General features: G+C 23.5%; 2 protein-coding genes across 3 annotated transcripts; one reads left to right on the top strand and one right to left on the bottom strand.

Moving 5' to 3' along the window:
- Positions 1–1,115: 1,115 nt before the first annotated feature.
- Positions 1,116–5,487, top strand: LOC113559365 (metallophosphoesterase 1). Its single transcript, XM_026965094.2, has 9 exons — positions 1,116–1,588; positions 1,697–1,812; positions 2,680–2,750; positions 2,835–2,976; positions 3,044–3,210; positions 3,283–3,368; positions 3,848–3,970; positions 5,038–5,178; positions 5,288–5,487. Exons 1-9 carry the CDS (start codon positions 1,475–1,477, stop codon positions 5,468–5,470), a joined length of 1,143 nt encoding a protein of 380 aa, XP_026820895.1. The 5' UTR covers positions 1,116–1,474; the 3' UTR covers positions 5,471–5,487.
- Positions 5,419–11,636, bottom strand: LOC113559364 (FAD-dependent oxidoreductase domain-containing protein 1-like). Of its 2 annotated transcripts, none has more exons than XM_026965092.2 (9): positions 11,044–11,636; positions 9,874–10,103; positions 9,701–9,814; positions 9,485–9,647; positions 9,227–9,372; positions 9,061–9,144; positions 7,989–8,142; positions 5,699–5,813; positions 5,419–5,633 (listed from the first exon to the last, which is right to left on the bottom strand). In XM_026965092.2, the coding sequence occupies exons 1-9, from the start codon at positions 11,419–11,421 to the stop codon at positions 5,494–5,496; spliced, it is 1,524 nt and encodes a 507-aa protein (XP_026820893.1). In that variant the 5' UTR covers positions 11,422–11,636; the 3' UTR covers positions 5,419–5,493. The 2 variants fall into 2 exon arrangements, with proteins under 2 accessions (XP_026820893.1, XP_026820894.1); XM_026965093.2 differs by having other exon boundaries at positions 11,074–11,634.
- Positions 11,637–12,318: the final 682 nt, after the last annotated feature.

Genomic DNA, 12,318 nt, shown 5'->3' with positions numbered 1-12,318 from the left:
TCTTACCTAGACTCATTACTAATAGATAATAACTAAAATGCATTAAAAGAATTAAGTAATTATAAAATAGGTATTCTTTATTATTATTATATACATAATGTATAACATATAAATACTTATATACTAATATTATAAAATTGTAGATTGAAATGTCCAATGTTTGAAACATACTAATCTTAGGAGTCTATTTCAATGAAAGTTTTATCAATAGATTCCTTATTTTCTCAAAACTGAGGGTGTTTAAATTTTATTTCAAGGTTAGCAAAACATAACTCACATGTGAATGAACAAATTTAAAAAATTCAAATTCCTGTGTTTATTCTTTAATTTTTTTTAAAACTAAACAATTTAGAAGGAGATGAAATCTATGCAAATTTCTAGGCCCACCTATATAGTTACCCATTTGGACATGTTTATAATAATAATAACAATAGTATTATAATGAATATATATTAATTTGATTTAAAAATTTTCAAGAAATAAGATATTTACAATCATTTTTTTCCATTTAAAACTAATAAATTGTATTAGTATAATTTATAATTTTAAAAAGTTATCAAAAAATATTAAATATACCAACGAGTTGTTTTAAAAGACAATTGAAAAATTAATATACAGTATAAAAGATAGGGAGGTAGGTAGTTCGTGAAATATATTACCATCAATTATTTAGAATAACAGAATAGGTATAACTGAAACAATAGTGTAAGTAATTGACCTGATCTGAAGCAATACAATTTATTCATAATAAAATAAACTGATAGTTTACAATTTACAGTACCTATTTCTAGCTTTTCTTAGTTTTCTTTAATTCAATTAAGCACTGTAATATATATAAATTAATAAATTATTAAAATTACAATTTTATTCTATAAAACCAAATCAAGTAAAAGAGTAATAATTGTAATTGTAATAGAAAAATTAGATAATGGTCAATATAAAATACAAAATATTAAGTACTTATAACTTTATAAGTAACAAAAATTACGACTTCCGGAATTCCGGATTCAAAATCATTCATCGATATTTAGTATCATCAATTTGTTATCACATGTTAGTATTTGATAATACTATTTTGATAGCAGTTCTGAACTTACCAAACAATTGTTATTATGATTGATATTACTGTCGAGTATAGCAAATACTACCCGGCAACTAGTTACTTTTTTATTTATTCTGGCCAGGTTAGGTCATTCACCAGTTATTCAATATTAATTAATTAATAATTACATAAATAGATATTAAGTTATTAGTTATAGGCAAATAATCAATAATGACTGATCAGTACTTGACAGCACTAATTATTTCTACTATTAAATTGTATAAGCTTCCTAGCTAGTTGTTGTTAGATCCTTGAAAACTATCCAGTTAGAATAATGTGAATTTTTGATCTCAAATCATTTGGAATTCTGTGTAATTAATATATATTTTTACACTTCAATACCTAAGGAAAAGTCATCCCAGAAAGTGCACAATGATAAAATATTTTAGTCTCATTACACTTAAGAAAGTTACACTATATTTATTGTGCATCATTGGTTTAGTATTTTTTTGTGAATATGGCATCTTTTACGTGGTTTTATCACAAGTAAGAATTTAAACTTGTACGATGTACATACATACAATGTATACTTTAAAGTTTTAACCAATACTAATGATAATAGAATTTTTTAAATGATTATTACATGATTTCTAGTGCAATTGGCCTTCTGATAGTAACATGACATCAGAGCAACCTGTTAAAGTAATGTTTTTAGCTGACACTCATTTACTTGGTACGAGGAAAGGACATTGGCTTGATAAGATGATACGGTAAATTAAACAATACATACAAATATTTCTGAAAATTAATAAAATTTGACATCTTTCATTTATTGATTATTAATATTTTAAATAATCAAAGGTTGGGATCATTTTGTTAAAAAAAAAAACTACTTTTAGTTATCTAGTTAATCTTACAACTAACTTAAATTACTTTGCTAAAAATAATTAAGACATTTTATATTCGTTAATCATGTTTTATATATGATTTTAAATAAAAGTTAATAAATATTCCTTGATTTCATAATTTAGTTGACACTAACATGTAATATTGACTTGACTACTGTAGCTAGTGTGTAATAAAAAATAACAAGATACATTTTTCACAATATTATGTAAAAAAAAAAATTATTTAGTTTCTTATAAACTTTTTATTTATACTAAGTTAATATTTTTCTCCATATTATTTTTAATCTTTTAGAATTGAATATAATTTTTAATAATAATTTTCTTTGAACTTATTTTTATCAAAATTAACTTAATTTACACAAATTATTTTTTGTAAAACATTCCACACTTTTTAAAATATGTAATTTAAATTTCATATTAAATAATTACAAAAGTTAATATACAGAGTGTAACAGGACTATTTAACAAATATAGTAAAATTTGTAATGGATGTTTGTCAAATAGTCTTGTTACACCTTATATATAATAAAATAATATTTTAATTAATTATTTCAGGTAATATTTATATTAAATTAATTTGTCTATTAAGTAACATACTTCTTTAGAAGTTTTTTTATAAATAGGCTAGAGGGATTTATATAATAAAAACACAAATTTCTTATAGTTAATATATATGCAATCTTAACATCATCTAAGTAAGAAAATGATGTATTTTTAAAACTATTTTAGAGAATGGGAAATGGGATGTGCTTTTCAAACTGCTATCAAATTACATAAACCAGAACTTATTTTTATTTTAGGTAAATCAATTTGTTGATTAAAATTTTTATTTATTTGTCTTTTTTGTATAGAACCAAAGAATAAATGTATATTTATTTTTGTAGGTGATTTATTTGATGAAGGATTATGGAGTAGTGAAAGAGATTTCAACTCATATGTAGAAACATTTAAATATTTGTTTTCAGTACCATCAGCTATACAATTATATACTATTGTTGGTAATCATGATATTGGTTTCCACTATAGGTATAAATAATCCATATTTTTCTTATTTATACTTTATTAAAATAATTAACTTGATTTTTTTATATAGCATAACACCACATCTTGAAAGAAGGTTTAATAAAGTGTTTAATACTAGTTCAGTAGAATTGATCAGTAGACGTAATGTTCATTTTGTATCAATAAATAGTATGGCTATGGAAATGGATGGATGTTTTTTATGTCATGCTGCTAAATTAAAACTAAATATCATCTCCAGTAAGTTTAAATATATTATTAGATTTTTTCATAACTTATTGACTAAATATGCATAAATTCTGACTATTTTAGAGCGATTGAAATGTAGCCAAAATGAAAATAAATGTTCAAAAACAATGATGCTAGATGGAAATTATAGTAAACCAATACTATTACAAGTAATTTGTACTTAAAATTTTGTAATTTTTTGTTTTTATTTGTGTAAAACAACCAATATTGTATTGGCAGTTGTTTAACGTTTTTAATAAGATTTCATTTATAATTATTTTTTAAGTTATTGCTCTTTAACAATTTATTTTATAGGTATATAATAAATTAATTTTAAAAGTAATTGTCTGCATTTTATCACATTCAGTATAACCAATCTTTAATCATATATCTTATATTATCTTTAGTCAAGTTTAAAATATAGATTATATGTTTACATAATGAATAAAGATTTTTTTTTAATTTGATTGTTTATAAAATATAAATTGTAATGTATTCATGAATGTTTAACGCTATACTAATGGTTGATGTATAGCAACAAAAGAAAAACTATAGTGATACTTTGTATTATATTTTATTAATATGAATTTATATATATATATATTTTGTATATTTTAATTAAATCATATCTTTATGTTTTAAATTTCAGCATTTTCCTCTGTATAGAAAAAATGATATGGCGTGCAATGAACCGGATTCAGCCTCATTAAAAGAAAAAGAAAAACTTTTTCGCGAGGGCTGGGATTGTTTACGCAAAGATGCAACAGAAAAGGTACTGATTAAATCTAACCTAATTTATGATCTAAAGATAAGAAATTAAAATTGTTTTTTCTGTTTCCCATCAATAAATAACATGTTGACAAGAGTATAATTTTAGTTTTTGTATAAGAACTTGATATACATTTTAAAATTTAATAACTAAATAGTTATCAATATTATAGATTTTTTATTTAATTTAAATAACTATATTTGAATGTTATATTTTAAATATTTTAGGAAGAAACATTTAATTTACAATAGCCCCTAAAATGTTATATCAAAATATATTATTATAATAAATATTTTGTAGAATGCAGTGGCACAAATAATTCAAAAAAACCCATGTATTCATCCTATTTTTATTTGTATAAAACAAGTCTTGCTGCGGAGCTAACATTTCTACTCATAAAACAATTATTTAGAAATATATTTTAAATTAAATATTTTAGAATGATTTTTACTGTCTTGTTGCAGATCAGAAAATTACTTAAGTCTACAAAAATGTATTTATTTTAGTTTATGTATAAGCCTCTATTTAACACCAATAAATACACACAACTTCTTAGAGCAGTGATTTTCAACCTTTTTATACTCACGACACATTTCTTATAATCATACATTTTGATGGAACACTAAAGTAATTAAGTACTGGGAAATTTCTATTTTTAACACTTAATATTATTATACATGTGACCACGGTCATGACTCTTGGCACACCACCAACTAGTTCGCACATAAGTGTGCCGCAGAACACCGGTTGAGAAACACTACCTTAGAGAGTAGTCGCAGTTACAGTACTTGGTAATCTACCTAAGATCCACTGGTTGAATAATATTTATGGTTGACTATTTGATTATTTAATTCATCAATTAATATACTAGTTATATTAGGACACTTACAAAAATATTGTGTTAATATCCAAGATCCTACAACACATACTGTGATTTCGGTTTTACAAGAAACTTAAGGCCAATATATAACTATAATAGATTCCATCAAAAGTAATTTTGTTGTGTAATTTGGTATTATTTATAAAAAAATAAAATTGAATTATATTTTATATTAAAATTATTTAATTAGTTATTGAAAGTGGTACAGCCTCGACTAGTTTTTGGCGGACATACTCACCACGGTTGCCATATCCAACATGCAAATGAAGTTCACGAATACAGTATATCTTCATTTAACTGGAGAAATAAATATAATCCTAGTTATATGCTTGTAAGTATAATGAGAGTTATAATAAAATATGTGTAGTGAAATTAACTATATTATCTTTTATTTTATGATACAGTTTACTAATAAATAACATAAGCTATTTTTTTTTCAGGCATTATTCTCTATGAATAATTATTCCATTGAAACATGTCATATGCCTCAAGAACATACAATTGTATTTATTTACTTCACATCAATTATGATTTTTTTATATTTTAAGGTATTAAAATTCAAACAAACTTCTTTAATCAACAATAATCACCATCTATTTCATCGTAAAAAAACAAATGATTAGTATACCATAATTTATTTTTTAAGCTAGACAATGTTTTGTTCATAAAGTGGTTTTTCAGCAATTAACCGGCCAAAACCTAACCTAGAAAGATCTATTGAATTATATCCACTTTCGGTAATCATTTCCATTATAGCTCGGCCAACAGCTGGTGCTTGTTGTATACCTTATATTAATAAATATGAATTAATTAAATTGTATGAACTACATTAAAATGTTTCTTTTACTCACCATGTCCACTAAAACCAGTAGCAAAAAATAAGTTGAAATAGCTTGGATGAGCTCCTATAACACCATTTTGATCGTACCAATTATAATCATAATATCCAGCCCAGCTACTTTTAACCTGTGAAATAATTTAAAATATTAAAAATAAACATAAATTGTAACAGCATATCCAATTTTTAAATTTAAATTCATTCAATGAATTTATTCCATGATAATACAAATTGTACTATTAACATACATACCTAAATAAACTTAGTAAAAGTATATATTGTATTTTATTTAGTATAAAATAATATTGGATATGTATAAATACACTACATTAAAATATAATACTTTATGTTTAATGTTAAATAGTCTTACTTAAATTAGTTTTACATGTTACTGAACAACTAAGAATTAAAAATAATTTATTTTGATTAGTGTAAATTATATATTATTTAATTTAGAAGCCATCCATTTTGGATAAATTAAAAAATTAAACTTAAATTCTTACTTATATTGATGTATTAGATGTGCAATAATCCTGCAACTTAAACTCTAATTTAGTTGGGATTACATCTATTAAATAAATATTTTATTTTATACTTGACCAACTATTTTTTTACAATATTTATACATGATGTTGAAACAATTTTTTTTAAATAATTATATACTAGTATTTAAATAGTATTTATCATTTAATACTCAGTATTAAACTATAATAATTAAGATTACGTTATTGTTATTCATATTGATTATATAATTCATATGTTTTTGTCATTGTTTAAACAATATTTTGGATCATGTGATATTTTAAAGTGCCACTACTATAATCTATTATATATATATATTAATAAAATAATTTATAATAAAAGAAACATATGTAATATACATCATTGATTCTAAAATTGGGAGCTGTGCCCATATAACTGGTAGGCCGTGAAATATATAATATATACCTAACCTATCCTGGTAAGCCATAAAATAATTAATAATTTTGATTAAGGAGGCCTTGACAGTTTCACATTAAATTTAGGGGACCCCGTGACAAAAAAGTTTGAGAAGCACTGATATACATAATAAAAATTATTAGAAGTCGTAAATCTGTTCGATAATTTAACATAATGATGTTGTTTATATATCAACATTAAAATTAAATAAATATGTCATCAAGAAAATGTGTTACTATACTTTACTAAATCTGCACATCCCCATACGACATCCTACCATAGTATCCTACCATTAATAAGGAAATGTATTTAATTGACATCTTTATTATTTTGTATTTATTAAATGAAAAACAACAAAATTTGTTAATTTATTATTTAATAATTGTGTATTGTTATAATAACGTTTTTTTAAATTTCATACATATATTTTGATGATGTGTCCTTAAATTGGTAGTAAATTTAATAACGTTTTAATATTTTGAAAATGCATGAAAATGTTTAATATATACAGCCAAAAAACAAAAATATAAGTTCCTTGTTGTCAAACAAAAACTTATATTGTAAATAAGAAAATGGTGATAAGAGTTTAAGAATTTAAGCCAAGTTCATAACTATACTATCTATTGACTCAATTTTGTGTAATATGCTATTTATTATATTCTTTTTTTAAATTGTATTCATGATTATTAATCTCTAAATATAATATACTGAGAAAATTCCAGGTTTGGGCTAAGCTCAACTTTTGGACATGATATAGCTATAAAATTGACTTTAGGGTAAAAATGTCAATACAATCTTACAATAATGACATATAAAATGTAACTGAACAAATTACGTAATTTATAAATATCTGTTAAATGTTTAGTTGAGTATTTAGTTATTATAGTAATATAGTTGATAATTAAGTATTTCATGAAATATCACCACACTCAATACTATAGGCCTAATATGTATATATTTTAATGTATTATTTTAACAAACATATAATACTAACAAAAACTACCATAAATCAATTTAAAATTTAGATAGAACATCCTTGCCATAATATATATTTTAAGACCATACTACATATATAAAGTTAGCTATACAATTAGTAAGGAATATCAATGTATTAAGCTTTATGCGTCAAAGAAAATATATAGATTTCATATCTGGTTTGAAATTAAAATACATCTTGTTAATACAAAATAGCAGAAAATGTAAATATGTTTGTCTTAATGCAAAAATTATTACAGTGTCTTTTATTTTATTATTTAAAATTATTAACTAATAACTGAATATATTTTAATGATTGTTATCCTTTTAAAAAATTAAGCTTTTTATTTATTTTATAATTAACTAAAACAAAATATTTAAAGTATTACTTTTGCTTCTTCAAATGCAGGTACTCGGTGTGCAAGTGCTTCCCAGATCTGCTTTTCAAAAAAATCATGATCGACATCTAAATTGACGGTTTCAGGTTCTTCGGTATCGCATGGAGATTTACCACATATATAATGGTTGTCAAAGCTGTCAGGCCTACAAATCAAAAGTTTAACAAAATTGCTTTTTATTTTATACATTAAAAACAAATTAATAAACAGACCACACATTAAATTATTTAGTTCATAATTTAACTTATCTTTAATGTAAATACCAAGAAAGGATTTTAAACTTTTTTATTTTAAAGCTTATTATTGTTAATATAAATAAATAAAAACAATTGAGTCTAATATTATAAAATATTAACAAGTTAACTGCCCTTGCATTTTTCAGAATACTTCATTTATTGCAATGTGAGTTAATTTTAATACTCAATTAATTGGGTCAACTACCCTCTAGTTAAAACAATGAGTTTAATCATAAAAACTTTGGGTTTTATCTAAATGAAAATAGATTTTAATGCTTATCATATGATGTTTAAAATATTCTGATTCAATTTAGCTTAAAATAGATAGGATTTTAGGTGAGAGTTAAATTAGATACTCATAGCCAATAAATGCATTTTCACAATATTACCTACCTACATTCACAATACACACAAAATACTCAAATATTCAATTTTTATATTTTTTAGTGATGTGTATAAATAAGGTTAAACACAACTCTCACAAAATAAAATAATAAAAATATGTTAGTCAAATAGAATGCTCATAGCCCATAACAACAACCACAGTGTGTATTTCATTTAACTCTCAAAGCCAATATAGACAGTTTTTAAATGTTTTATAAAATTAAATTGCAAGGAAAGATAAATAGACACTCGAGGCTGTCAACTTGTTAATCTCAAATAGAATATATTTTTTCAATTGATTTGTCTCTTGAAAAATAATATTCTATATTTCTTTCATATCTCCAAATATTTTTCTATAACCGAATAACTTTTGAGTAATGTATTTTATAATAATATAATGTCCTAAGATATCACAAAATATTTAAATATTTTAAATTCGGTACCTAAAATAAACTCCAGATGGATCAATTACCATTGGCGACATTGAAGGACCCTTAGGCGCATGATAATAATACACAAAACGTTTGCTGTAAAATAATTTATAAATAATTTACCATTTTATAATCGATATAAATAATTACTTAATAGTTAATATTTTTATTTAATTACCGAGGTTCAACAGGCAAGGGTGTTGATAAAAATCCTTTTCCATTCCCAACTTTAGCCATTCGAGCAATATTTCCTGATTCAGCACCAGCTGCTACTATACATATACCAAATACTAACTGTTGTGTTTTACCATCTTTTAATTTTACCTAAAAAAGTTCAAAATCATAGCTTAATTTATCTTTTAAATTATATTTAATATACAATATGTGTAAAACATCAATAATTAAATGTAACTAAAAATGTAATATTTTTACATACTTTTACACTATTAATCCCTTCGTATTCCTTATCAGGATCTTCTTCCACCACTATGCTTGTATCTATTTTAAAACCAAAATCTTCTACTTCACCTTCGACATAATATGTTCCTAGTGATTTAGCTTTATTTCTTAATGCATTTAATAAGGACCAAGGATCAAACCTAAACAAAATTTAGTAAAAACAAAAAACTAGCTAATGAGCTCAACGACTTACCATCCTGAGTTTAAAGTTCCAAGACTTCCTAATTCAATATCATCTACATTTAACCATGGAAATTTAGTTTTTAACATATCTTTTGATAAAAGCTCAACATTAGCTTTTAATTCCCTAAAATGTATCATTAAGTAATTAAAAATAACTATTTCTATAAATTGAAAAGATCATACTTTTGTAATTCATGATTTTTTAACATGGTATTCACACCATTTTTTGTAGCCAAAAATAAATAACCAGATGGATTGAAATTTATTTCTGGAGGTTCCTGGTCTGGTATGGTCAAATAATCTTTGATATCTCGAAGAAATTCAGCACTGAATTGGGATAATTCGATGTTTTCTTTAAGTGAAAACTGTTGACGAATCCCTCCACAAGATAGTACTGTAGATGCTTTGGCATACTAGAATATTAAAATAAATATTATTAATTATCTAGGTAATTTAATTAACTCTTAACATTCAAAATATTTAAAAAAACATTCAAATGTATAGTATAAATTTATCTAGAGTTCTTCATTGTTAGTGATAGATCATAATGTTGATGTTATGTTATTATGCTCAAACTATTAGTTTGTTCTATTTTTACAAAACTATATGTAATAAGTGTTTTGTTTAAACCAACATTACTTAATATACATGAATATATGATATGTTGTTTAATATATTAATACTGTAACCAAATACATTATACAATTTTTTAATGATATAAAAAACTAGAATTGCTATTACAGATATGATATATGAAATTAGTGCTCTATCTGTGATGACACTTTGGTCATCTTATTATAAGATTTTATACTTGAATTACATAATTACACATGTATGAAATATTATAAAATAAAATATATAAATCGTATAACCAAAATTCAGGTATCATAACATAAAATATTATCTCAGAATTTAAAATAATTAGCAAAGTAATATAAATTGTGTGGTAAACACTTACACTTCACATTAATATACTTATGTATTTTAGTACTTAGAACTTGCAATAAATTATTTTTAATTCCAAAACTACCAAATTATATGTTATGAGTAATATACTAAATAAAGAAAAAAAATGTTAGGTATACTAAACATTTCTTAATTTTGAATTTGAAAATTTATAAAAATTAATAATATTATTCCATGTATATAACTAATTTAGATATAAAAAAAAAATGAGTGAATGGTAAATTGAAAGATATAAATAACAAAAACATTACTTTATTCAACTGCAATAAATTTAATTATTTTAGCTTTTAATATAACTCATTAATCGATAGAAACTTAATCATCTTAATATCAAAATAATTAATACTGTTACCATGTATGTAAAAAATATTTAATTAGCTATAATACCTCTTGAGTAGATAAAATTGATTTGTTTACCGATAAATCTTTTTCAACAACAGCAATTGTTATTCCATCTCTGCATTTATTTTGGAGCCAATAAGCAATGGATGAACCAATTACGCCTCCACCAACAATTAAAATGTCAACAGTTTTTGGGAATATTTTATTATCTTCATACTGTTGAAATGGGTCATTAGCTTTTTTCCACAATTCATTTATGTCCCTTTTGAAGAACCTCTTACACCTTTCCAATGGATTCTCATTAATAGCATCTGGGTCATAATGATTATCTGGTTGTTTAGTGGGAGAATCATTTTTGTGTCTGACATAAAGGCAAGACTTTAAATTTTTTCGAACAATAAGACTGACATTACGTGTATACATATTTGAAGGTACTGATTAATGCGCAACTAAAATGAGTATAACTGCGTATTCAATTTATGTGGTTCATCGCATTTGCTTATCTACAAAAAAATAAACTAAAACAGTAATACTAATCGCTGTTATTGAAATACTACTAGAAAAATTTAATTAGCACTTTAAATACAAATGTAGTGTAAATTTTATTTTGTTGTTGATAAGATTAATGAAAACGTATTTTATTGGGATGAGTAAAAAACAAATTATACAACGATAATATATTTTGATAATTAATTAGTGTAATTAATATCAACGATAATGTTTAAAAATTAAAACATTTATATTAAATAAACTTAATGTATTAACAGTTAACACTATTAAAATTGCACATCCTCTATTTGCCGGTAAGCTAATCTGTTTAGTTTCACTGTTATCATTTTACGTACTAATGGAAATTAACTATCAAGGACGTCCGTCTATAGGTACATAATGTCCAAACGACTGTCGACCATACACGAAATCCATTACTCAATCACGCACTGAGAACAGTGAGAATGGCAAGATATAAAAAAAAAAAAGCTATATACCTATCAAAAGGTGAAAGGTTGAAAATGTATTAACTATTAAGTATGTATTGTATTATATTATTATAATATACAAAAGAAATTAAACAATCTGCGTATAAATACTTGTTACATATGTTGCATTAAGTTGTAAGGTACAAGTAATAAAGTATTACCTAAATAGAAATAATGTACCTATAAAAGAATTACATGGTACCTAAATTAAAAATTAAAAAAAAATACAATTATACAATATTTATGTATTATAGATCTACATTGATATATTTTTTCTTATATAACACTTTTTGTAACAGAATAAATCCTATTATCTTCAACTTTCATCTTCAACACAAAAGAA

This window comes from Rhopalosiphum maidis, chromosome 3 (assembly GCF_003676215.2).
Source record: "Rhopalosiphum maidis isolate BTI-1 chromosome 3, ASM367621v3, whole genome shotgun sequence".
In the NCBI taxonomy this organism is placed as follows: Eukaryota; Metazoa; Arthropoda; class Insecta; order Hemiptera; family Aphididae; genus Rhopalosiphum; species Rhopalosiphum maidis.
Note: the sequence above shows the minus strand (reverse complement) of the source record. Positions and strands in the feature narration are given on the sequence as shown.

What these genes read in the sequence shown, in the direction of transcription:
- LOC113559365 (XM_026965094.2), top strand. Translation starts at nt 1,475, where the DNA reads ATGATAAAATATTTTAGTCTCATTACACTTAAGAAAGTTACACTATAT. An exon ending in TGGCTTGATAAGATGATACG is followed by an intron (nt 1,813 to 2,679) that starts GTAAATTAAACA and finishes AAACTATTTTAG; the next exon opens with AGAATGGGAAATGGGATGTG. An exon ending in GATATTGGTTTCCACTATAG is followed by an intron (nt 2,977 to 3,043) that starts GTATAAATAATC and finishes TTTTTTATATAG; the next exon opens with CATAACACCACATCTTGAAA.
- LOC113559364 (XM_026965092.2), bottom strand. Translation starts at nt 11,421, where the DNA reads ATGTATACACGTAATGTCAGTCTTATTGTTCGAAAAAATTTAAAGTCT. An exon ending in AAGGGATTAATAGTGTAAAA is followed by an intron (nt 9,373 to 9,484) that starts GTATGTAAAAAT and finishes GAACTTTTTTAG; the next exon opens with GTAAAATTAAAAGATGGTAA. An exon ending in TACTGGTTTTAGTGGACATG is followed by an intron (nt 5,634 to 5,698) that starts GTGAGTAAAAGA and finishes TATTAATATAAG; the next exon opens with GTATACAACAAGCACCAGCT.